The sequence below is a fragment of the Neoarius graeffei genome, chromosome 17, assembly GCF_027579695.1.
Source record: "Neoarius graeffei isolate fNeoGra1 chromosome 17, fNeoGra1.pri, whole genome shotgun sequence".
Taxonomy (NCBI): Eukaryota; Metazoa; Chordata; class Actinopteri; order Siluriformes; family Ariidae; genus Neoarius; species Neoarius graeffei.
This window is the reverse complement of record NC_083585.1, coordinates 4,885,117-4,913,066: the sequence shown is the minus strand read 5'-3', so window position 1 is coordinate 4,913,066 and position 27,950 is coordinate 4,885,117. Positions and strand designations below refer to the sequence as shown.

Sequence of the window (27,950 nt, the reverse complement as noted above, 5' to 3'; positions counted from 1 at the left end):
TGAATCCAAGTGCTGCTGCTGCAACATCACTCAGTGTAACAGGCGAAGGCTCATCCTACACATCGATGGTAATCGATGGTTTTCTTTTTTGGTATTGTCATTAGGACCCCCTTGAAAATGAGATGCCACATCTCAAGGGGTTATCCTCAAAATAAATTAAAAAAAAAATAATAATAATACCAGTGTGGGTGTCAACTAAAAACAATTCAACAGCTGAGAAGCTTGTCTATGCTCTACTCGACACTCAAAGCGATACAACATTCGTCGACCAAGAAGTGAGCGACAGTCTAATTGCTGACAAGTATCCAGTGAAGTTGAAGTTGACCACCATGAGTGGGGAAAAAACAGTTCTCCCAAGTGAGTGTGTCTCCGGCCTTCGTGTAAGGTGATACAGTTCTGCTATTCAGGTTGATCTTCCAGTTGCCTACACGAAGGATTGCATACCCGTTAACCATGCTCACATTCCCACTTGTGAGACAGCTAAACAATGGAGTCATCTCAGAGAACTAGCAGACGAAATCCAACCACTAAAGGGCTGTGAAGTAGAACGACTTCTTATAGGCCACAACTGCTCCAGAGCTATGGCACCAAGGCAGGTCATCCTAGGAGGTGTAATGGAAATTTCTAATAAACACTTCAGAGCGCTTAACAGTTGTCTTTTCAGTCATTTATTATAGTAGATCATATAAAGATATATAAAATAGGAAAGGAAAGAGAAGAATAGAAGAAGACATCACTTCTGATGATGCCGAGAGTACGCGCACTCTGAGTTGTGTTTTAGGAATGTTATCTATTATACTCTGAAAGCATTCGCTCACTGCTTGTGTCTTCACGTGATTGGCTCAAGATTTTCTATGAAGCTTTGTTAGAGCGTGCACCTGGCGTGCGGGCGGATGCGTAGTTATGAGAACTCAGGCACCCTGCTTATCACCACCAAGGTCAGGAAAGGTGGTTACATCATGAGAAGATGCAAGCTAGGATGAACTCAAGCACCCTGCTCATTACCACCAAGGCCACAGAAAAGCGATTACAACATAGGAAAAAACATCTTTCTCAGTATAGATCACTTGAGCTCAACACACAGAAACACAGAGAATAATAATGTTCATCCATTAAAAATTCCCTCACATTCCCCCCTTTTTATCCTATGGGATAAATTACTAAAAGGAAAGAAAAGAACTGTACACAGTTTCAGTGATAAGAGTTCTCAGAGAGATTCGACTTAACACGTCATTGAGTGTACAGGGATAATGCTAAGGCTGTTTTTATAAGACATAGACATCTTAAATAAATGCTAGCAAGCCATATACATAGATCAGGAATAATAGAACAGGAAACAATCATAATGAAAGTGTTTTAAGTCAGGACTAGTTTCATGTCAACTGTGCTGATGTCATCGAACGGTGGGTTATAGTCTTCGTGTGAGTTTGGAGGCCAGTCAGGCAAGTCATCAGAGTCTATTTTCGCCATCTGGTAACCAATATTTGTCAGCTGCCTCTGAAACACAGACATACAACATTGACAGAAAACAGGGAGCAAACATAGCATCACAATCGCTAAGCCCAGGACCGGTACGGTGGATAGAATCAGAGTCTTCCATCCACTGAACTAACACGATCAGCTGTCTTCAACTCCTCCATGTTCATCTGCTTATGATTGTTCAGCAACCTTGCGCATCTTGTTCAGTGCCTCAATGATGTTACCGAGTTAACCCTTGCCCTTCTTGACGTGTATTGGTGCTCAGAGGGCGGGCACGCCCTATCAGCCCTCGTCCCACCTCACCGGGACTTGGAGGAAACTCAAAACCCTAGACTTATCTATCAGCTAGACACTGAAATACTCTTCCCTATTGAGGGTGCGTGCATGATTGATGTGATACTCGCACTATTCCATGCAGTGATGCCTTTCTTCCTCACAAGCTTTAGTCAGCGTCTGGTCACTTAGGCCTTCCTTTTCCTCCTGCTCAGCCGGTTCAGGAACCCTCCTGCAGTGGCTAGCGTGGATCCACGTCACTCTGCCTGTGACTTTCACTGCCGTTGGGGTCGTGAGCAGGACCTGGAATGGGCCGTTCCACCGTGGCTTGTTCCACTTGGTTCGTCGGAAGTCCTTTACCACGATCCAATCCCTTGGTTGTAGATCGTGCAGAGGTCCCTCAGCGGGTTTGGGAAGTGCTTCTTTTACCTGTTTGTGGATAGATTTCAAAGCAGAGGACAACATTGCACAGTAATTCAACATTGCATCATCACACAGTGTGGTGTCCAGCAGTGTTCCTTGAGCTGGCCCTATCCCCATGTTGGGTACTCGTCCAAACAGAATTTCGAATGGGCTTAACCCATGTTTAGGCCTAGTTTGCATCCTCATTTGTGTGAGTACTACAGGGAGGACCTTTGTCCATCTTAGCCCTGTTTCTGCACAAGCTTTGCTTAGTTTATTTTTAAGGGACCCATTTTCCCTCTCTACTGCTCCTGCACTGGCAGGATGATGGGCACAATGTTGTTTCAAGTCTATCCCTAGGAATGCTCCTATTTTCTTTAGGGCTGCATTAACAAATGGTGTTCCACTGTCACTTGAGATTTTGCTAGGTATACCCCACCTAGGAATTACATCTCTCAGGAGTGCTTTGACTACCGCCTCTGAGTCTTGTTTAGCTGTGGGGAATACTTCTACCCATTTTGAAAACATGTCAACTATTACCAGGCAGTACCTTTTCCCTTCACTAGGTGTCAGTTCAATAAAGTCCATTTGGAGGTGATCAAATGGTTTGTCTGGTATTGGGTGTGCTGCTTGAGTTAGTCTGATACCTTGACCTGCATTATGTTGTGCACATATCAAGCATTGCTTGCAAAATTTCGCAGCATAATTTGAAAACCCCTCTGTGAACCATCTCTTTGTTACTTCTGCTACCATCCCCCATTTTGACACATGGGTGAGCCCATGTGCCAATTTTGAATAGAAAGGGAACATGTATTTTGGTAGACAGGGACAGCCCGAGGGACAAACCCAGACCAAGTTTGCAAGGATACAGCCTGCCTATTTCCAGACTCGTCTCTCGTCCTGGATGGCAGTGCTCTGAAGGTCCGCTAGCTGTAAACAAGGGGTAGAAGCCTGAGGAAAGGCAAGGTTAGAGGGTGAACTGGAAGCCGAGGCTGCACACTTAGCTGCCGCGTTCGCCCTGGCATTCCCTTGAGACACAAGATCAGTATTGTTAGTATGGGCAGCACACTTACACACAGCAATGGCTCTAGGGAGTAGAACAGCATCCAACAACTCAGAGACCAGTTTATGATGTGCAATGGGAGATCCTGTGCTAGTGAGAAAATTTCTGTGTTTCCAAATAGTGCCAAAATCGTGCACAACGCCAAACGTGTACCTACTGTACGTAAAAATATTGACAGATCACCCTGCAGCCAATTTGCATGTCTCGATAAGGGCACAGAGCTCTGCAGCCTGTGCTGACAGGTTTGAGGGCAGACACGACGCCTTGAGGACCTCGTGATCTGAGACTATGGCAAAACCTACTTTGTTCTTTCCCGTCTCTGGGTCTCTGGAGGCTGAACCATCCATATAGAGGATCATGTCTGGATTTTCCAAAGGGTCGCTCTTTAAGTCTGCCCTGGGGGAACAAAAATCGTTAGTGAGAGCTACACAGTTATGTGGCTCTCCATCATCCTCTGTAGGGAGAAGAGAGGCAGAATTCAGAACAGAACAACATTTCACAATGATGTTAGGCATATCAAGTATGACAGTGTTATACTTCAGTCATCTCTGTGCTGACAAATGTGACATCTTTTTTTTTTTCCCAACAGAAGTAGGGAGACAGCATGTGGGACCAAAAGGGTGAGGTTAGAATACCCCACAATATTTATGGAGGCAGTTACCGCCTTTTCAGCTGCAGCAACTGCACGCAGGCAAACAAGAAGTCCAGCCGCCACTGGATCCAGCCTGCTGGAGAAGTAGGCTACAGGTCTCAATCTATCCCCGTGTTTCTGCAAAAGAACAGAGGTCATAAAACCCTTCTTTTCATCGACAGTTTGAACAAATGGTTTATTGGGGTCAGGCAGTCCCAGAGTGGGTGTGGTCTGCAGAGCACTCTTTAGGGATGTCAGGCGTGTGCGGGACAGCCACAGCATTGACTGCTTGCAGATCTTGGACAAACCTCCACTCATCGGGCTGGGACGGTTTTCTTCCTTCTTAACTGGAAAAATAGGAGTGCGCACTGGAGAGTCCTGGCAAGGGACAATTACATCTGCCTTCAGCAACGAATCAAAGACCAGTTTTATACCTGCAATTGCTTCTGGTTTGAGTGGGTACTGGGTCTGTTTAGGACTGAAATCTGATTTGGGGGTGATCACCACTGGTTCAGCATTCTTTATTAGGGCCACATCACGTTTACCCTTTGCCCAAACGGAATTTGGAACTCCCGCCAATTTGGGGTGCACCTCTGCTGGAGTTATGCCTGTGGAAACAGAGACAAACAGGCCACTATGGCTGGGGTCCCCAGGACCCTGGTCATCAGTGGCTAGTATTACGCTGCACTTAGCATGCACACACATAGCATGACTGTTTGTAGACCCCAAGCCTTTGACAAAACAACACACTAGGGTCCTCTGTTTGGGACCATTCATTGCCATCGACTGCACACTTCCTGACCCACTTCCCCACGTCTTTCCAATGGGCGGCTCGTGGCCTTGGTAATGAGACATGGGATATAGAATTAATGATGTCAAAGAAATCATGTTGGCAGCAGCCGACCTCAAAGTCCTCTGACACGAGGCTGCGTATAACATGTTTGAGAACACTGCGATGAACATTGATGCAGCTGTTTGGACAACGAGTAAAATGGACCTGCACAGCGCGATAATGTTTAGACCAATATATAGTTTTGAGGGTCAATCTTTCATGTGCATGGGGTCTGCAAACCAAGTCTTTTCAAACTCTACATCTTGCCCTTGGTGAACATGTGCTGTACAATGCAAATCTTCCTCTTTCATATAATCTGTGTCAACTGATGAGGTGTTCAAGTGTGCGAGCTGTACAAGGTGTTTTGGAGTTTGTGCGAGCTGATCTGAGCAGAGCTGCCAGACATACACATACAGGGGGCTTCCAAACCCATACTGCACACCGCACATTTCACTTACTTCAATTGTTAGTCCATCTGGAGTGGATGTGAGATTTACTTCTAATTTGCACATTAAATCATGTGCTAACAAATTTACTGGACATGTATGTGAGATGAGGAATGAGTGGGACGTAACTATTCCTCCCTTGCTTTCACATGGGAGGTTGACTGAGAAAGTTTCGGTTATAAGTCGTCCTGAGATGCCCATCGTCTGAATAGAATTTGAGCTGAGCGGTGGGTCTACTGGAAGTACCCCATGTTGTATCACTGAGTGTGCTGCTCCAGAATCTACTAAAAAGGCTAACACATGCCCACACACAGTGAGGGGCATACAAGGGAGTTTAGAAAAAGGAGTAGTTGTGTATTTTAACAAACTTAATGCAACTTCAGGTGTATTTATTTGGACTGGTATATCGGGCATTTCTGTGTAGTCTTGCTGTTGCATGCAGGTGCTGCTACTAATGTGTTTAACGTTATGTGAATGCTCCTGTCTATGTGTATCATCAGGTAAGTGTGTGTTACCTCCCCTGTTCTCTGTGTGGGGCCCGTTCCTGGAGTCGGCCCATCAGTCTGCTTTGCTGTACTCCTCACGGGGCTTCTGCCTGTTACTGTGGAGACAATTTCGAGCAATGTGTCCCTTTTGATTGCAGTTGTAGCAGGTTGCACCTTTTATCCAGGACGAGTCACTCCAGGTTGTCCTGTCTCGGCCCCTACTTTGACCTCTTCCTCCTCTTGTTCCTTTTTCTCCAGGCTGAACAGTCTGGAAAGAGTGAGAGTGGCGGCATGTAGATCTTGGCCTCTTTGTGTCGACTTTGTCTTCTTCTCTTTCAGCAGCTTTTCTGCATGCACAGCGTACTGCTCGATCTTGGTGAGACTCAGGAGTGCCCTCCACTGCAGCCAGGTTCACGGGCCTGGTCAGGCCACTGTGTTTCTCGTACGTGGCGGTGAGACGGGCGAAAAACGCTGACACCACTTCACATCTTGCTTACACATACTGATCTTAGTCATGTCTATGTTCAAAGGAAAAGCACTATCCAGACGAGCACAGAGAGCAGTGATGGTATCTCTATACTCACTATTGCCAGCCGCGCTCCAGTCTGGTGTAGTCATTCGCTGGTCAGCTTCCGGCCACTCTTTGGAAACTTTGTTCCAATCTATACCCATCTTGGTCATGATTAGGCAGCGAAGTTCATGGGTGGTCGGTCGGAATTTTCTGCAAAATATCAACAGTTCGTTACCAAATCTCTTTCTTCCTACCTCTCTCACATTGGGAAGAGAAGCCATGCTTTCCTTGATATCAGCTGTCATCCAGGGTCTGTGGACTAAAAGCACGCCATCAGCTCCAGCCACTTCCACCATTGGAAGATGAAGAACTTCAGACTTTAGGTTACAGCCTTGTGGACCCACTGGTGAGCACGTGGTCAGGTCCAGGAGAGTATCTTTTCCATCGCCATATGTAAGACCGGATCTCATGTGTGATGGAGAAGCGAGGGGAGGTGCTGATGCTGGAGGCAGCTGGTAGGCTGGGGGAGATTCCAGAGGCTCAGTTTTTTCCTTCGTCTCAACTTCTCCCCTTCTCTGTGGGTGAGGCGCTTGTGGGAATGATGCTCCGCCTTGCTGAGGAGGCAGTGTGTGTCGGGGTGGTGGGGCAGACTCCAGGTCAGGGTCCATCTGAAATTTCAAACACTGAGAAGAGGGTGAGAGCCCTGCCTGTCATTTCTCTCTTTTGTACTCTCTCTTAAGTGTTTCTTCTTTCCATGCAGAAAATGCCCTCCAGTCCCCTAAGAACTTAACATTATCTGCAAGCTCTTCTTTTTTCTTCTGTTTCAATTTTTCTTCTAACTGTCCTATCTGCCTGGGACTAAAACTGCCTTTCTCAGGGAATCCTAAGTCCTTTACCCATATGTCAAACTGTGCCAAATAATCCTCGCCATACGAGGTTTTCATAAACTGGATGTTTGGGCTGTCATAGGAACAGCCAATTCTTATTATAGCACATGTAGCTTCACACTTACTTGCTTTTTTCTTTTCTTTCCCTAACTTACTGTTTCTGTTCCTCATTGTACACTGTTATATCAATAGGTTATGACAACAATGGCTGAGTTTTTATTAGGATCACAAAAAGAACAGGTTGGACTATGTCCAAAAATGCGACACAATAATCCTTTAGGTGTGTTCTTATTAGTAAACAATTTATCTGACATTTGCCTTAAACCAAAGTAGGTATCATTTAACACAACAACCTCAAAGACAACTCGCGCATGTGTACAAAAGCTGTTTCTCTGTTTCAGAATTTGGAGGAGGACAGTACTCTGTTAATTCATCAATATTTTGCATGCACACCGGTGCATCTTTGCATTTTCGCGATCGAACCTCTCTATCCCGTTCCCCAGACAGGCCAGTTGTTCACACAGAACAAAGGGAGCAAGATTCAATTCCCACGAATCGCTGAATGTGAATCCGTCGAAACACGCACCCGTACTTCCCCTCCTCAAGTAGGCGAGCGATTACCCAGTCGTCACTTAGGTGGATAATTCTCTTACACAACCCAATAAACTACTCGCAGTTTATTGTCTCAAAATTGTCTTTTATCCGTTGTCTGCAAACATATTGATGGTACCACAGTTTAGCAGTCCTCCTGGGCTCGGACAAGCTTCTGTCCATCTCTTATATCAGTCTTCCTTGACTGGGACAATCTCTGTCCATCTCTTATATCATTCTTTAAATACTAGGACAAATCTCTGTACATTTCTTGTATCATTCTTTAAATACTGTTTCCACTAATTTCTTTACACAAGAATGCAAAGTTGTGATAACTTTTACTGGTTCGGTGAGCCCTGATGGTCTGGTCTCTCGTCCGAGTTCTCAGCTCCGCACCGTAGCCTTGGGAGTGTTCCGTCGTCCGAGGATCAGACGCATAGGGCCCACCCAGGGGATGCCAAATTGTAATGGAAATTTCTAATAAACACTTCAGAGCGCTTAACAGTTGTCTTTTCAGTCATTTATTATAGTAGATCATATAAAGATATATAAAATAGGAAAGGAAAGAGAAGAATAGAAGAAGACATCACTTCTGATGATGTCGAGAGTACGCGCACTCTGAGTTGTGTTTTAGGAATGTTATCTATTATACTCTGAAAGCATTTGCTCACTGCTTGTGTCTTCACGTGATTGGCTCAAGATTTTCTATGAAGCTTTGTTAGAGCGTGCACCTGGCGTGCGGGCGGATGCGTAGTTATGAGAACTCAGGCACCCTGCTTATCACCACCAAGGTCAGGAAAGGTGGTTACATCATGAGAAGATGCAAGCTAGGATGAACTCGAGCACCCTGCTCATTACCACCAAGGCCACAGAAAAGCGATTACAACATAGGAAAAAACATCTTTCTCAGTATAGGTCACTTGAGCTCAACACACAGAAACACAGAGAATAATAATGTTCATCCATTAAAAATTCCCTCACAGAGATGAGATGAGGAACCCTGTGCAGTACGGACAGAATTAGGATGGACTATTGTGGGGCGCTCATCCCAAGGCCATGATCCGTTGAGCACAAGTCACCTGTGTCACAAAATCACGGTTAAAGAGCTGCCCCTGGTAACTTCTGCCAGTGCTATTCGCATTCTAGAATCTGACTTCAAGGATGGCAGTGAAGACAGCAAAGCAGTGTCACAAGACGACATTGCCTTCCTCCATAAGCTAGATGAGGGTATACGGAAAAACACGCATGGCCACTATGAAATGCCCCTGCCCTTCAAAAACAGACCTAGCTTGCCTGATAACAAAGACTCCGCCATGATACGCCTCAACCACCTGAAAAGGAAACTGCAATGGGACGAAAGGTATAAGGAGCAGTATGTCGAGTTCATGGAGGAGGTAATCGAGAAGGAAGATGCAGAGCAGGTTGAAGATGGTGGGAGTGAAGGTGAGAGATGGTACAGTCCCCATCACGGTGTTCGTCATGCAAAGAAGCCGGAAAAGCTTCGCATAGTGTTCGATTGCGCCGCCAGATGCAAAGGAACCAGCCTAAATGACCACCTCCTCTCTGGTCCTGACATGCTGAACAAGTTGAGTGGTGTTCTCATTTGCTTTCGACAACACCCTGTTGTTCTGATGTGCGACATTGGAAAAAATGTTCCGTCAATTTCATGTGTACGAGGCTGATCGCAACTACCTGCACTTTCTCTGTCGGAAACAAGGAGACTTGAACTCACCACCCAGCGAGCTCCAGATGAAGGTGCATCTGTTCGTTGCTGCTGCTTCTCCTGGACGTGCAAACTACGGGCTGAAGCATCTAGCTAAAGAGAATAGCAACCTCTACCCTAAAGGCTCCCGGTTCATCATGAGGGATTTTTATGTAGATGACGGGCTTGCCAGTGTTGAAAGCACTGAAGATGCTATTCAGCTTGCCAGAGAAGCTCGCAAACTGTGCACCACAGGTGGTCTGCGACTACACAAGTTTGTGTCGAACGACAGAGACGTTCTAGAGTATACCACCCTCAGAACGAGCAACTAATGTGAAAAATATGGACCTCACCTTCGACAACCTGCCACTTGAGAGAGTCCTAGGGATTCAATGGGATGTGGAATCCGACCACTTCCGGCTTAACGTCAGCCTAAAGGATCAGCCTGCAACACGCCGCGGCATCCTGTCTGTAGTGGCTTCCTTGTATGACCCTCTCGGGTTTGCGGCACCTGTTCTGCTCAAAGCGAAGATCATTCTTCAGGAGATGTGTAGGCAAGGCACAGGCTGGGACGATCCTCTCCCAGACGAACTTCGTCCAGAATGGGAACAGTGGAGAAGTGATCTAGCCCAATTAGATAATGTTACCATATCCCGTACCTACTCACCTGCTGGATTTGGAAAGGTCACAAAGACAGAGCTGCATCATTTCTCAGATGCTAGCCTTAAAGGTTATGGCCAGTGAGACTTCAAAATGAAGAGGGAGATGTTCACTGTGCCTTAGTTGTAGGAAAGGCACGCGTCTTGCCATCTAAGGTCACAACTGTTCCGAGATTGGAACTAACAGCCGCAGTTGTTTCTGTGAAGATAAGCAACATGCTCAAGAACGAATTTGCATCTACTGGGACTGCGGAGTTCTTCTGGACTGATTCTAAGGTGATCTTATGTTAACAATGAAGCATGACAATTCCACACCTTTTGTGGCTAATCGCATTCAGAAGATTCATCTCAGCTCGCCCCCTCAGCAATGGAGATGCGTCCCAACCAATGAGAATCCTGCTGACCATGCTTCTAGGGGCTTGACTCCCAGCGAGCTTCGTTCATCCACCTGGCTCACTGGACCCAAGTTCTTATGGAACAAGGAAATGAAGCTGCCTGTTGCTGAGATTCCAGAGTTAATGATTGGAGATCCAGAGGTCAGAAGTGCTGTCATGCTTAGCACAAGAACCACAGAATGAGTAAGCCTTGTTAATTGCTTGTCTAAGCTCTCCTCTTGGTCACTGGCTACTCAACCTGTTGCACGCATACTAAGGTGCATCAGCAAGAACAGATCAAACAGTCTCACCACTGTAACAGAATGCGAACATGCAGAACATTGCATAATCATAGACCTGCAGAAAAATGTGTATCAAGAGGAGTTGAAACTGCTGAGCAAAGGGATCCCCCTACCATCTCAAAATCCATTATACTCGCTTGATGCCTTCCTTGACAAAGATGGCATCCTCAGGGGTGGGAGGTAGGCTGTGCAGCTCTTCTCTTCCCGACTCCATCAAGCACCCTGCAGTCATCCCCAAGGATCATCACATTGCAAAGATGATCATTGCTCGTCACCATGAAAGGATGAAACATCAAGGCAAAGGTCTTACCATTGACATCAGGTCCCATGGATTCCTGGCATCAATCGGGCAGTAGCATCCTACATTTGTCAATGTGTTACCTGTAGACTGCTTCAGAAACCAACAGAAGAGCAAAGGATGGCTGGTCTACCCCCTGAACGTGTGGAACCATCACCCCCCCCCCTTTACCTTCTGTGGAATGGACTACTTTGGTCCATTTTTTTTTTTTTTTTTTTACAAAGCAGGGTAGAAAGGAGAACAAGAGGTGTATGGTCTTCTCTTCACTTGCCTTAGCTCCCACCCCATCCACATTGAGATGCTTGATGACATGTCCACCGACGCCCTCATAAATGACCTACGATGCTTTATTGCCATACGTGGCACTGTTCATCAAATCAAGTCTGATCAAGGAAGCAATTTTGTTGGAGCCAAAAATGAACTCAAAGAAGCTCTAAAAGAAGTCAGTGCAGACTGGCTGGCTGCATTTCTTGCTGAGAAACAATGCGAGTTCAGCATGAATGCACCCTATTCGAGGCATGTCAGAGGGGTGTGGGAGAGACAGGTTAGAACAGTGAAAGGCATCCTAAGGCCACGCTTGCTCTTTCTTCTGGTAGGCTAAATGATGCTTCGCTACGAGCTTTCCTCTATGAAGCTATGGCAATCGTCAACAGCCATCCACTGACTGTTAACAACCTCAGTGACACCCCACCCCACACACACAGCCTCGAGCCACTCACCCCTAATCATCTAACTATGAAATCTGTCAAGGCCTTCCCTCTTCCAGGTGAGTTCATCAGAGAAGACATGTATAGCAAGAAAGGGTGGCGACATGTTCAATACCTGGCAAAACAGTTTTGGAGTCGATGGCGAAAGGAATACCTGGCCAACATTGCCCTCAGACAGCGCTGGCATACTCCCAGGAGAAATCTGCAAGTTGGAGTTATTGTAATGATGAAGGGAGAGGATGTGCACAGGAACGAGTGGAGGTTGGGCAGAGTTTCAGAAACCACTACTGACAAAAACGGACTAGTAAGGAGAGTTAGGGTCTGCCTCGGTGACAGGAAACTTGGCAAGAAAGTGGAGCGTCTCCACAAGATGTCTGAAGTGGAGCGCCCAGTCCAGAAGCTAGTCTTGCTGCTGGAGACTGATTTAAGCCTGTTCACCCTATAGTTAATAATACCTTCTAGCTATAGCTTGTAAGCTCATAGTTCATGGTTTAAAAGGGTTTTCCACCTTCTAAACAAGTTATTTGTATAGGGAAGGTCATTTTCAGTTTGAAATCATTTGTGCCTAATGTAAACTGTATACTGGTCCATTATTTACTCATGATTGGTGGGAGCGTAAATTACTCTTATTGATGGTATATAAGCAAGTTAACTACTTCCTGTAAGTTTTTTGTTAGTGCCTTTTACGTTTTCGGTTCTTTTATTTTGAAGCTCTTCTGGCGTACTCTCTCATCTGAGAGTCAGCAACTTGCCCACAGGTGTTCACACATGAACGGCAGCTAATTGAAGAGTGTACAGAAGGAAAAGGTGTTTTGAAGACATTGCCTTGCAATGTAAAGTTTCATTATGGATAATTAAGCGCCTAGCTGGAAATGGGAACAAGGTATTGTGTGTTTCAACTTTGTTTTATGACTGATTGCTGTGACGTGTTATCCTAATTAACTGCCGAAAGGGTGTTTTACATATATTGTTGTATTAGCCATGCTAAGGTTAGCTTATGCGAAAGGGTGCTACATGGATAAGCTGTAATGTCGTGTTAATGCTGGTTTTCTAGCTTTTCATGTGCTTTGACCGATTTAGATGTGAGTGAATATTTGATAAATGTCCACGTGTGGTTAACTGGCATTATGGAAATGTTTATGCTTGTGAGAGCTAATTTTATTTATCCATCTGCAGCTCTTATGGTGTTTGTGAAAGGTTGTGAAGGAAAGGAAGTATATTTGTGTTCAAATTAAGGATGACGGCTGAACATAAATGCTTCTTGAAACATCAGTAAGCTTCATCATTGTCTGCCTGGGGTTCGCTATACTGTGTCATATGATAGCAAAACACACCTGGAGGACAGTGCTATGTGCTCTGTTCCCCACATACATAAGCTCGCAGAAGATCCCAACCAGCTGTGATTTAATAGGGGACAGAGTTTATGCCCCTCATTATGCCCCTGGAATGGGATGTTCAATTAGAGCCAGTGGGTGTGCGAGACAGGAGTCCAAATATACGGATTTCGGAGCATCACAGTGGCGCAGCTCCAGGGTCCTGGATTCGATTCTAAGCTCGGGTTGCTGTCTGTGTGAAGTTTTGCAAGTTCCCCCCCGTCAGTGTAGGTTTCCTCTGGGTCCAATGGTTTCTTCTTCAGCAAATTAGTTATGTTTAAATTGCCGTTGGGGGGGGGGGGTTGTTGTGGGGTTTTTTTTTTAATTAAATAAGAATTCTATATGTATGGCATTGGGGGGGAAAAATGTCTAGATTTAGAAATGCCATAATTGTCAGCAAGCTCAAATAGAGATGTGCGTTGGACTATTTTTATTTACTTACTTTCTTACTTACTGTGTAGACAGTTAATTTTGTTTGTACCTGCATGTGATTTCATAACAAATTTGGGAAATTCTGTTCCCCAGAAGATAAGCAAACAAGTAGCTGAATTTAAAACAATTCTGATCAGGCAAGTCCTAAGAGAATACTGTAAATACATCATTCAGTGCCACAGTCATGTTAATGAACATTTTTTATTTTGCCGTGCAAGCTTCGTATCTGACCATTTTGTTTACTCCCACAAGGAAGTAAAAACAAACCTCATACTCGTATCCAGTACTGGCACAAAATATGGAAATGCCTAGGAAAAGATCGATTTTGCATACTTAATCCGTGCAAATGACATCAGAATCTGCACTGAAGACAACTGAAATATATTATGAAGATACAGAGACACCTTTTAACCACAATTTTATACTTTAACCATGAAAACACTAGCAGTTTTGGCCATCGTTGTGTGATGAACATCATAAAAATATTGGAAATAGTATCTCTTTTTGTTTAGTTTAGTTTAGCCCCAAAACCAACCTTAATCACTCCTTGTTGGGCAATCCTTCCCTGATATTCCACAGGTGAAAACCATTAACTAAATCATGTGGTCTCTACAAAGAATTCATTAGAAAAAGTATTTATCCTCTGACTACAGCCTAGGCAGCAGGCAGAAATGGCATCAGAGAGAGAAACTACAGAAGAGCAGCATATTAGGATGAAAGTTTTGTGGGAGGAGGGCCATTCATAATGAGCCATAGCAAAGAAACTGCATGTGACCCACAGTGCTGTCTGGAAATGCCTCAAGCATCACCAGAAGACTGGGAACTTCAAGAACATTTCCGGCAGAGGAAGGAAGAAAACGTTGACTAAAGCTGATGTCCAGTACCTCAAGACTACATCCCTATGAGAGAGGAAGAAATCCAGCAAGGAACTGGCACAGGACCTCCAAGATGCTACAGGCAAGGATGTCTCCCCACACCTGGTTAGGAAGACACACTCAGCAGAAGGCCTCAAAGGTCATGTGTCAGCGCGCAAAACTTTTGTTGAGAGGTGGAAATAAGCAGAAAATAAGCAGTTCGGGATTTTTGACATGAATCTGTATGGCATCCCCATCAATAGTGTCGTGCAAACATACTGACTTACCCCTGACAGCATCCTGTGAGTCCAGTTCTTGTCCAGTTTTGGTCCAGACGAAAGTAGTCCAGCAAGTTTGTTGGGGTCACGAAAGTAAAACGTTTTTCGTCTCAAAACAGTGTGTTCAAAAGAGTGATATATTTGCATCACAAAACCGTTGCCAAATAAAAAGTCAGACCTCGAAATCGCTTGGCACTATTTTCTCTCCCTCGGTATCACTGCGCACTGTCATGTTGACATCTGCGCAGGAATCAACACCTTTCCCATTGTTTGGCAGTGATTAGGAGTTCAGATCAGTGGCGCTAACAAGCTAATTTGAGAGCAAGAACAGCGACAAATTTATCACCTTCTATAACCTATACAATAATATATTTGTGAAAATGGTGCGCACTTGCGACTATCCAGGCTGTAGCAACAAAGATGTGGCTGAATCTCCGCACACATTTCACCGTCGTAGTCAGACATGTTGTCGCTAACTTTGCTAGCAGTAAACAATGTAGTGATGTGTCGGTCGCGAACGATCCGGTTCAAAGAGCCGGCTCTTTGAAGTGAACGACGGGAGCCGGCTCTTCGGTGGGAGCCGAATTAGTTTTTTGTCCTTAGGTGCCTCAGAGAGAGAGAGAGAGAGAGAGAGACACACAGAGTTCAGCTCAGCTGAAGGATGATTGTCTATTTGACAATGATCATTGTTTTGTTGCCATGAATTCCTAAAGCTCATGATATAAATTGTCGCTCATAAATTGACAGGTTCAGTCGGCAACCGCCTTGGCATGGCCAGATTAATCTGCGGTATACAACGAGACAGCAGTCATTATAACAGGAGCATATTTGCTGTTCCAGCGGCTTCTCATTACTGGAGGAGCAGAGTGCGGCACTTTTTTCTCTTTTTACATGCGCTCAAGGTGCCACGTATTTTGTTGCACATTGTTCTGTGTTTGTTAAAATAATTTCCAACTTTGCTTCATAGTTTCTTAGGCCTGATTTATACTTCATAATTTTATTTTGTGGCATTTTGTTCAAGGTCGAGTGTGAAATAAAGCCATAAAGGATACAGTTAATGTCTCCTGTGTATTTTATATTGGTAATATAACAGTTTTGCATTATGTTTGTGAGAAAATAATTTATTAATTGGTAAGTAAGTTTTATTTCTATAGAACATTGTTACACTGCTATACTTTACAAAGCTTTACAATGGCTACAAAAACTAAAAAATAAAATGGAAAACATCCTATTGATAAAATATAAATAATAATGTAATTAATTAACTAGTTAATTGCAGCAATTAAATCAAAAATAAAATCTCAGGAGCCGTTTGGGAGCCGAAAGAGCCAGCTCCTTATAGTAAGAAGAGCCAAAAGAGCCGAAATTCCCATCACTAAAACAATGAATGAAACAGCTGTGGCTGTCACCTGGCGGCAGCGCGCAGTGATAAGAAGGGAGAGAAAATAGTGCCAAGTGATTTTGAAGTCTGACTTTTTATTTGGCAACGGTTTTGTGATGCAAATATATCACTTTTGAACACATACTGTTTTGAGACGAAAAACGTTTTACTTTCGTGACCCCAACAAACTTGCCGGACTACTTTCGTCTGGACCAAAACTGGACAAGAACTGGACTCGCAGGATGCTGTCAGGGGTAAGTCAGTGTGTTTGCACGACGCTATTGATGGGGATGCCATACAGATTCATGTCAAAAATCCCGAACTATCCTTTTAACTGGGCAAAAATTCACAGGAGTTGGACTTCTGAGCAGTGGAAAAGGGTCATGTTCTCAGATGAGAAGAAATTTGAATTATTTGGCAACACTATGCAACAGTAAGTCAGGTGCAGAAAGGGAGAAAGATACAAGGCAAACTGTATTTCTCCCACAGTAAAACATGGCGGAGGGGTCCTGCAAGTATGGGGAGCCATCACCTACAATGGAGTTGGTCATCTCTACAAAATAGATGGGACGCTCACTGCTGACAAGTACAGACAAATCCTTATCCATCATGCTGTGCCTTCTGGAAGAGCTCTCATTGGCAACAACTTTATCTTCCAGCAAGATAATGACCCAAAACACACAGCCAGGATAGTTAAACAGTAGGGCTGTAACGATACACCCAACTCACGATTCGATTCGTATCGCGATTTTTGACCCACGATTCGATACGCCCACGATTTTTTTTAAAATGTTTTTTTAAAGTAGTAAATTTGACTTAACATTTACTTACTTACATTAACTATTTAATAACAAATAATTCAGACCACTGCAGAGAATGAGTAATATGTATGCAAAAATGAACAAATGTATATCCAAAGATTGTTTTATTTCTCAAAATGATACTGTTGAGCCGGAAGCTCTGTTTTTTTCGGTTCTGAAAAAGTCATTCTTCCAAATCGTGTAAATCCGTTAAGATTTTTTTTGGGGGGGTGGCTCTCTCACTGTCTCACTCTCATAGGGCCAATGATTTTCTGTGATCGCGGAAAACAGATGGAAATTACGGAATTTTTATGGTGAAACATTGCTCGCATGTCAAAACGTAACTGCCCGCAGAAGGCTTCCGCCCAAGCAGACGTGCCTTCAGTGTTGCCAGACATTGCTAACGTTTTCCACCCCAAAATATGTTTGAAACCAGCCAAAAAGCACCTAAACCTGCCCAATCTGGCAACACTGCATGCCTTTCCGGTCAAGTGATTGTGATTGGCTTGTGGCACACCTAGCCAGCCAATGAGCTGCTTGTTTACAGATTTGCTCCCCGCGTTGCAACCAGAATGGCGACCGCTTAAAAGAAATGAATGCTCTGCCAGTGGCGAGTGTGGACGTTGCGTGACTCGCAGAAGATTGTCGCAGGTCGGCGAAAAAACGACTTACTAATAGATATAAAAAAAAAAGTAATTTAAGTAAGTTTAAAATGTAATTTAAATAAAAAGTAAAGTATTCATAAATTGAAGTTTGGAAGCGCCTCTGTTTTGGGGCTGAGGAGAAGTGTGAAAGGGTGTACCGCGATTCTGCCTTCTTGTATCGCGATACGGATCGTGGCTCTGCGTATCGCGATTTCGATACGCATATCGTTACAGCCCTATTAAACAGTATTTACAAAACAAAGAACAAGATGTCAGCTTGACAATTCTTGATTGGCCAGCCCAAAGTCCTGACATGAATATAATTGAGCAAGTCTGGAACTACATGGAGCGAGAGAAGGTGAAAAGGGCTCCTTCAAACCTGCCACAGCTCTGGGAAGTGTTGCAAGACATATGGAGATCAATTCCACTTGATTTTATTCATAAACTTTATGATGGCATGCCTGATCGTGTCAGTGTCAAGGGGTTCCATACCAAATATTGATAATATTTTAGAATGATTTACTCTGGTTACTTGTAACATTTGTTTATGATGAAAATGTTTAGTTTATTAAGAGAACCTGAGAACAAAAGGTCAAATTGTGTTTTGTCATTTTGGCAGGTGTTTCCATATTTTTTGCCAATACTGGTACCTTGTTGTGTCCTGTTTGATCCCAGTCCTGATGGACACCTCTAGTCTCAACCAGATGCTCAGTGAACCTTACTGGCAAGCTTTCTTAGGATAATCTTTATACAGTACTAATGTACTGTATATGGTCTTAGATAGACACACACAGATTGCACACACATTTGGGCCTCATTTCTTCCTGTTTTGTTTTCTCTACTCCAAGACTGTGAAGTTTGGAAATCCTTCTTCCTCAACAAATGCGAGGTTCATGGACCACCCCTCTTCATCCCCGATACTCCTGTTCCCATGGGAGTCCCTGACCGAGCCAGACAAACACTTCCTCCTGGGCTAGAAATCCAGAAGTCTAGTATTCCTGATGCAGGCCTGGGAGTGTTTAATAAGGGGGAGACTGTTCCAGTAGGTGCACACTTCGGCCCCTGCCAGGGAGAGCTGGTGAACCGAGAGGAAGCCAAGAACAGTGGAGACTCCTCGGTTGTGAGTTTGTAATAAATTTTATTATAAAGATTGTATATTTTTATGTAACAAAATATGATGACTAGATGAAGGTAGCTCCAATTAATATCAATTTCTTCTCGCAGATATGTGGAGTAGTGGTGTAAATCGTAAGTTTGAGCACAATGCGGTCCGACATCGGTTCTTTTAGCCAGTGTGGTGGAACTTACCGGTTAATAAAAATACTACTAACACCTCAGTGCTCAAGTAAATAAAGTAATGCTCAAGCAAATATCTTTATTGTATAATTATTCATGAAAGTCCCATAAAATCACAAGCCCAGGTAGTCACCAACATAAGTCCTCCCATAACGACTCCTAAACATGGTCAGCTTCCTGTATTACACAAAATATTAGTCGTCATCAACAACATTCCATTATAGTCTGTTTTCCCAAATGCAGTTGAGAAAAACTGTACCAAGTTTTCCTTGACTCTGCTGCATGCACAACATGGTAGCTTCTCTCTCTCTCTCTCTCTCTCTCACACTCACTCACTCACTCACACACACACACACACACACACACACACACAAAAAACAAGAAACGTATTCATTTACACTTGGTTTGTTTCTTTTGTAAATGTCAAGGATAAACAGAGAAGCATGGCACTACAGGATCTGAACAGATACTGTTAACTATAATTAATGCTAAAGTTAATATAAAACTTGTTACCACACCAATGAGCCAATGGTTTTCGATGCCACAAAATTTGCCACCTGTGCGAGTTGGTTTGATGCTGGGGTCTGCAGTTGGTGTGACGTTTTCATTTCCGTGAACTCACAAATGCAGACAAAAAATATAATTTGAACATCAGTTCAGTGAGGGTTGAGTTTAGATATGTACAGTATATACCCGGTGTGCTGTGAGACAAAGTGAAGTGTGCTGTGGAATTTTGAACAACCCCATGCATTTTTATGCAGGCTCATGAAATAATATTTTTTAAAATACAACAATGACTGTACTTTTTCATTAAAAATGTTTGTAGGTAGTCACTTTTAACTTGTTTACATTTTTAAAAAAAATATAAATGGCCTTTAATCCCATTTTGAAAATAAATTTGGGTCCAGGGAGGATGATTATTATTGTAGAAACCAGAAAAGGCAGTCGCTTTAGTTGTTGCCGGTTCCACGGAGCCTTGCCAGAATGCAAAGGCTCATGGGGCTGTTAATGTTAAAGCTTGGAGAACATTAGGGGCTAAATAGCAATGAGCCACCTTGACCAAGACTCCTGCAGTAATTGACCACCTCTGGCCAGTATTTCTGATAGGCTTGTATCTTGTAGTAAAATAAAACATCTAGAACCATGTTATGCACAGAGCATAGGATGTCACATAAGTCAATCAGTCCCTATCCCAGTCCACCATCCCACCCTGCCTGAAGTCCTCTACCATCTTCCATTGCCAAAAAAAGACCGTTAGCAGCCTGAATGACCACTGTCCAGTGGCACTCCCGTCATCATGAAGCGCTTTGAGCAACTGGTTCAGACTTGCATCATCTCAAGTCCCCCACCCATGTTAGACACCAGTATGCTTATAGAGCTAACGGGTCTACAGAGGACGCCATAGCTACAACTCTCCACGCTGCCATCACTCACCTTGAGCAGCAGGAGAGCTATGCTAGGCTATTCTTTGTGGACTTTAGCTCAGCATTCAACACCATTCTCCCTCACAGACTGGTGTCCAACCTGACAGACCTGGGACTGTCTTAATCCATCTGCCTTTGGATAAAGGACTTCCTGTCTGATCGCTCACAGAGGGTGAGAGAAGGCCCCCACATCGCCTCAGCAATGGCTCCCCTCTCTTCAATCTCTAGTCAAGTTTATTTTTATAGTGCTTTTAACAGTAGACATTGTTGCAAAGCAGCTTTACAGAATTTGAACGACTTAAAACATGAGCTAATTCTATCCCTAATCTATCCCTAATGAGCAAACCTGTGGCAAGGAAAAACTCCCTCAGATGACATGAGAAAAGAAACCTCGAGAGGAACCAGACTCAAAAAGGAATCCATCCTCATTTGGGTGATAAGAGACAATGTGATTATAACATTTTTAACATGAAGTCAGTTTTGTTGATGTTCTAACTCTTCACTGATGGAAACTTGAGTGCAGAACTGTTCATGACAACTGCAGTCCTAAAGTTAGCAAGTCAGCTGTAGTCCTCAGCCATAAAAGCATTACTGTAAGTGTCCAGAGCATCTTCCAAGTGTGACTTTCAACTGTCCATATGGGGCCATCCTCCACAGGAGTGATGTGATGAGACTCCAACCAGATGTAGGGCATCAGAATGGATCAGGCAGGTCTGAGGAGCAGAAGAGGTCAGGATTGCCATGTAACTCAGAGGGACAGATGGGGGGGCGGGGGGAGAGAAAGAGAGAAAACAGGTTGTTGGGTATGCCCAATGTCACCTGATGAGTAGGAACAGTATACATTTTGCACTGAGTTTTGCCAGAGTCCCAAGCAGGGACTCTGGCAAAACTAATTATGACAGCATAACTAAAAGGGGAGAGCCAGAAGGTAACACAGGCATGAGGGCGCCCCAGGACATAAAGCAGCAGCCACTACAGGATCAACAAACTTGAGCAAGCAAGCGAGTGGGGGACTGACAGCATCCATACATCCCAGTTTACCAAAACACTGTCTGAGGACCCTCCAGATCTACTCCTTTCCCTCATAAACACTCTGAACAAAAGGCTTGGCTAAACAGATATGCATTCAGCCTAGACTTAAACATGGACTGTTTCTGATTCCCAAACACTACTTGGAAGGCTGTTCCATAACTGTGTGGGGCTTTGTAAGAAAAGGTTCTGCCTCCTGATGGAGCCTTCACTATGGGAGGTACCAGCGGATAGCCTGCACCTTTTGATCTTAGTAGGCGTGGTGGGTCATAGAGGACCAGAAGTTCACTCAGGTACTGTGGTGCGAGACCATTTAGTGCTTTCAAGGTCAAGAATAGTATTTTACAATCAATGTGACATTTGACTGGGAGCCAATGCAGTGTGGATAAGACAGGGGTGATGGGGTCATATTTTCTAGTTCTAGTAAGGACTCTTGCTCCTGCATTTTAAACTAACTGGAGCTTGTTTATACACTTATTGGAACATCCAGACCGTAAGGCATTACAATAATCCAACCTGGAGGTAACAAAAGCATGAACTAATTTTTCCGCGCCATGTAGTGACATTTAATTTTTTTCTCTTAGAAATATTTCTGAGATGAAAGAAAGCTAACCGGGTAATGTTATTGATGTGAGTTTCGAATGAAAGTCTGGGGTCAATAATCACCTCGAGGTCTTTTACTGCTGCACGTAAAGAAACAGAAAGGCCATCCAGAGTCACTGTGCAATCAAAAAACTTACTTCTAGCTGTATGTGGTCCTAGTACAAGTACTTCAGTCTTGTCAGAGTGAAGCAGAGGGAAGTTAATAAGCATCCAGTGTCTAATGTCCTTTACACATTCCTCAATTCTATTAAGCTGGTGTCTCTCATCAGGTTTTGTAGAAACATACAACTGTGTGTCATCAGCATAACAGTGGAAACTAATATGTTTATGAATAATATCACCCAGAGGTAATATATATATATATATCAGGGCTTTACATTAACTTTTTTGCTCACTGGCCACTGTGGCTAGTGGTTTTCCCGAGTCACTAGCCATTCAGCCTTTTCACTAGCCACAATTTTGTTGCCAGGAAATCGCAGTTTTTTCTTCACCATGATACGTTAAAGTTCGGAAGATCTAGATTTAATTATGAATGGCAGCGTATAATCAGGGGTTAAATTGGGATTGGTTATGTGGGGGGGCTCTGCCTCGTACCCGCCCCTGCCCCCGCTGCCCTGCCCCAATATACTTTTTGGAAAATAACCCTCTAATTTGATAACCATATCATATTGCACAGAGATATACACCTTATCTGTGTGTTGTAGGCCTATGTGTGTCTTGTAGTGCCCCCCTACACATTATGGCAGTTTGAATGTAGATTGGTTGGCCAATGTAACAGATTGTACAGGTTGTTGTACATTGGTTTGAAGGAAATGATTAGTGGGGGGTCTGGGGGTCCTCCCCCAGGAGTTTTTTATTATCATACATGTTATTTGCTGAATTCTGGTGCATTTTAATAAGTTGTTAGCTGACTTTACAGAGGTAGGTTGAGCAATATCATGTTAAATCTTGTCACATGCCTACAGGTGAAAAATGTGAAGGAGAAATGTTCAGTGAGAAAATTTGAAGGCTTGCACAATCTTAAACCAAAACAGTTGATTTATTTTGGAGGATAAATGTTAAATATGCCAAAACACTGTCAGTCAAATTGTCAATCAAATATATTCATGCAGTGAATGCAACCAAATACAAACAACACTATAACATTGGAAGCATTTATTATTATTGTTATTATTATGTATTCAATTATTTATTTGGCATGTGGTGCTTTTTGTATTGTCTAGAACATACATAAGATGAGCATATTATAGCAGCAAAATAGAAGCACAATCATTTGAATGCAGCAAAAGTTTTGCTGCATTCAAATGATTGTGCTTCTATTTTGCTGCTATAATATGCTCATCTTATGTATGTTCTAGACAATACAAAAAGCACCACATGCCAAATAAATAATTGAATACATAATAATAACAAGGATCGTATGCAGGTAAAAGGGGAGACGGTGTACGGAGAAAATTATAAACAAGTCACAACGCTGAAACACAAGCCCAAAAACCCGCAAACCACGACTTCTGATTTTTTTTTAAAGCGAGCTCACAAAAAAAGAAACCCCAAAGTCGCTTATAAAAAGCGGAATTGGCAACCCACGCAGTGTTCCAGAAACCAGAATCTCTGATCGCAAGTTCTGTTCTAAATAGCTTTGACAGGTCGTCTTGTTATCAGGAAAACTATGATCTATCTCATAAAAGTCATGGGTTTATTGATTAATAAAACGATATTTAATTATTCAGAACTGAAAATCGTGAAAAGGGTTTGTTGCTTTTGATGAGTGCGTGATCATATGCCATCCGCTCTGACCTTATGTGCCGGGGCTCAGCCCCAGACAGCCCCGGCCCAATTTAACCCCTGCGTATAATGTATCTGTACAGTAGCACTCAAGTATTCAGTGCTGTTAAGGTAGCTCCCTCTATGAAAACATGGAACCAATTCAGACAAAAATATAAGCAGAGTATTCTGTTTATTGAATTCAAATTAAAGCCCTTTACAATATGAAATATCGTATATGAAAAATAACATTCAGTACAATTGAACTGATTCTAATATTAAAAGTCCAATTCAAAACATTTATCATTGAAAAACATTTGATGTTTTGATATGCAAGTATTGTGTATTATCAAGTATTATGTATATTATGCATTATCTATTAATTTTGTGTGTGTGTGTGTGTGAGAGAGAGAACATGTGTAGAGAGAGACATTAAATGTCCCCATTACATTCATCATCAGATGAGTCTGAATGGTCCATGAAAAATGGTCTTCGTGACCTGAGGCTTCCAGCAGGTCATAAGTTGATAGCTGGGGTGGGATCAACTTCTTTACAATCACGTGAACATTTCTAAACGGCAGCTCCATCCTCTCCAGCTCAGCCGACTTCATGACAGCCAGGGACTGAAAGCAATGCTGTCCTGGAGTGAACCAGCTGTCTTCGCCGGTTTTGATGTTATAGTACCGATGTGTGCATTTGACTTTTCGTGGTCCTTTATAGTTTCGAGTTTATGATTACTGGTGCCTGTCTTTGCCAGACTTTCTACAGTCTTCGCAGTACATGGTATTTTCGGTTTTGCTATGAACGAGCCAATCTGGGCGGCACGGTGGTGTAGTGGTTAGCTCTGTTGCCTCACAGCAAGAAGGTCCAGGTTTGAGCCCCGTGGCCGGCGAGGGCCTTTCTGTGCGGAGTTTGCATGTTCTCCCCATGTCCGCGTGGGTTTCCTCCGGGTGCTCCGGTTTCCCCCACAGTCCAAAGGCATGCAGGTTAGGTTAACTGGTGACTCTAAATTGACTGTAGGTGTGAATGTGAGTGTGAATGGGTGTCTGTGTCAGCCCTGTGATGACCTGGCGACTTGTCCAGGGTGTACCCTGCCTTTCGCCCATAGTCAGCTGGGATAGGCTCCAGCTTGCCTGCGGCCCTGTCGAACAGGATAAAGCGGCTAGAGATAATGAGATGAGATCTCTTGTGTGGTGTGTAATTCACCCCCCTCATTTAAATATGGCGAACATTTTTCGGCGCGCGCTTTGCGCATCACGGACATCGGATTTTAAAATGCTGCTCCGGCTCTGCTCATTTCTGCCCCTTTTTTCCTGAGCAGCAGGGTTTTAAACTCCAGCTATATGCTGCCACACAGTGTGCTTGTCAGTCGTCAGCAACTTTGTTGCTTTGTTGATTAACCGCAGGTTACCGTATCGTTTGATTTTATCTGAGACGTTAACGAATGTTCTAAACAACTCTAACATGTCAGAATGTTTACGCAGGTGCTCATGAGAGTTGTAGGCGTGTAATATTACATTGCAATGTGTTTATTATATCAGATGCCTTCAGAGAAAACTACAATTAAAATATATTGTCATACCACAGAATAAACCACCCGCCAAAGTGGCTAGTGAGACTAAAGTTATTACCCACCAAAGCCGAATTTTACCCGCATTTGGCGGGTGCTAATGTAAAGCCCTGAGATACTGCATTTTTTATATGTCTAGAAAAATCACCATTTACATCAGCATACTGATAGCGATCAGTTAAATAAGAGCTGAGCCAGGAGAGGGCCGTTCCCTTAACTCCCACAACATTTTCTAGTCTATCCAGAAGAATGGAATGATCAATGGTATCAAATGCTGCACTAAGGTCAAGCAACACATGCAGTGAGACACAGCCCTGATCAGACGCCAACAGTAGGTCGTTTACTACTTTAACCAGAGCTGTCTCTTTGCGATGATGTCTAAATCCTGACTGATACATTTCATGGACGTTATTCCTATGTAAATATGAGCATAACTGCTGTGCCACTGCTTTATCTAGGATTAAACAAGTTGTTGTTCTACACTTGCACTTACTTGCACCCTGCTCGCTCCCATAATTGCATCATATTTGCGGATGATACTACCATAGTGGGGCTCATCTCTGGGGGGAAGGAGTCTGCTTATCAGCACAAGGTTGAGCAACTGTCTGGGTGGTGCTGAGTCAACAAACCTGGTCCTCAACCACCAAAGCCAAGGAGCTGATCATAGACTTCAGGAAAAAGAAAACGGACTTTCAGCCTATTCTCATCAGTGCGCAATATGTGGAGAGGATCCTGGACTTCTGGTTCCTTGGGGTGCACATAGAGGAGGAGCTGACCTGGAGCTCTAATACCACACAAGTGATAAAGAATGCACAGCAGAGATTTTACTTCCTGATGATCCTCAGGATGAACGACCTCCCTCAAAAACTGCTTGTGTCCTTCTATTGTTGCTCCATAGAGAACATACGTACATACATACTGCATCAGTGTGTGATTTGTTAGCTGCACAGGAGCAGAGAGAAGTTCTCCAGAGGGTTGTCACCACCACCCAGATCATCGGATGCCCTCTTCCCTGCCTGGAAAAGCTTTACAGTTCCTGCTTCCTAAGAAGAACCCTCAGTATACAACCCCGATTCCAAAAATGTTGGGACAAAGCACAAATTGTAAATAAAAACAGAATGCAATTTACAAATCTCAAAAACTGATATTGTATTCACAATAGAAAATAGACAACATATCAAATGTCGAAAGTGAGACATTTTGAAATTTCATGCCAAATATTGGCTCATTTGAAATTTCATGACAGCAACACATCTCAAAAAAGTTGGGACAGGGGCAATAAGAGTCTGGAAAAGTTAAAGGTACAAAAAAGGAACAGCTGGAGGACCAAATTGCAACTCATTAGGTCAACTGGCAATAGGTCATTAACATGACTGGGTATAAAAAGAGCATCTTGGAGTGGCAGCGGCTCTCAGAAGTAAAGATGGGAAGAGGATCACCAATCCCCCTAATTCTGCGCCGACAAATAGTGGAGCAATATCAGAAAGGAGTTTGACAGTGTAAAATTGCAAAGAGTTTGAACATATCATCATCTACAGTGCATAATATCAAAAGATTCAGAGAATCTGGAAGAATCTCTGTGCGTAAGGGTCAAGCCCGAAAAACCATATTGGGTGCCCGTGATCTTCGGGCCCTTAGACGGCACTGCATCACATGCAGGCATGCTTCTGTATTGGAAATCACAAAATGGGCTCAGGAAAATTTCCAGAGAACATTATCTGTGAACACAATTCACCGTGCCATCCGCAGTTGCCAGCTAAAACTCTATAGTTCAAAGAAGAAGCCGTATCTAAACATGATCCAGAAGCGCAGACGTCTTCTCTGGGCCAAGGTTCATTTAAAATGGACTGTGGCAAAGTGGAAAACTGTTCTGTGGTCAGACGAATCAAAATTTGAAGTTCTTTATGGAAATCAGGGATGCCGTGTCATTCGGACTAAAGAGGAGAAGGACGACCCAAGTTGTTATCAGCGCTCAGTTCAGAAGCCTGCATCTCTGATGGTATGGGGTTGCATTAGTGCGTGTGGCATGGGCAGCTTACACATCTGGAAAGACACCATCAATGCTGAAAGGTATATCCAGGTTCTAGAGCAACATATGCTCCCATCCAGACGACGTCTCTTTCAGGGAAGACCTTGCATTTTCCAACATGACAATGCCAAACCACATACTGCATCAATTACAGCATCATGGCTGCGTAGAAGAAGGGTCCGGGTACTGAACTGGCCAGCCTGCAGTCCAGATATTTCACCCATAGAAAACATTTGGCACATCATAAAACGGAAGATATGACAAAAAAGACCCAGGACAGTTGAGCAACTAGAATCCTACATTAGACAAGAATGGGTTAACATTCCTATCCCTAAACTTGAGCAACTTGTCTCCTCAGTCCCCAGATGTTGACAGACTGTTGTAAAGAGAAAAGGGGATGTCTCACAGTGGTAAACATGGCCTTGTCCCAACTTTTTTGAGATGTGTTGTCATGAAATTTAAAATCACCTAATTTTTCTCTTTAAATGATACATTTTCTCAGTTTAAACATTTTGATATGTCATCTATGTTCTATTCTGAATAAAATATGGAATTTTGAAACTTCCACATGTAGGTGTAATTAATGATTCTGTGTATTTAAGATTGGGTAAGTGATCACTCTTTAATAATTACATGAAATCAGTCTCATTAAATTTTAAGGTTAATAGTTAAAATGAATCAATCCTATTGAATCGTTTAATTTGACTCATTTGAATTGAATCATATCATAGAATCAGTCTCATTTGAATCGTTTGAATGAATCATTCAATGAATCGAGTCAGTGAATCGAATCAGTGAATCATTTAGTGAATCGTTCAATGAATCATTTAG

At 43.3% G+C, this 27,950-nt stretch overlaps 1 protein-coding gene across 2 annotated transcripts in view; it reads left to right on the top strand.

The window, feature by feature from the left end:
• LOC132901316 (gastrula zinc finger protein XlCGF26.1-like) overlaps positions 1-27,950 on the top strand; it is a 107,034-nt gene that overhangs the window by 40,638 nt on the left and 38,446 nt on the right. The window contains exon 3 of one of the 2 annotated variants that reach the window (XM_060943628.1): positions 18,253-18,524. In XM_060943628.1, coding sequence (XP_060799611.1) covers positions 18,253-18,524 — 272 coding nt within the window. Of the gene's footprint in view, positions 1-18,252; positions 18,525-27,950 lie in introns of those variants that run through there. The other variant, XM_060943629.1, reaches the window with a different exon arrangement.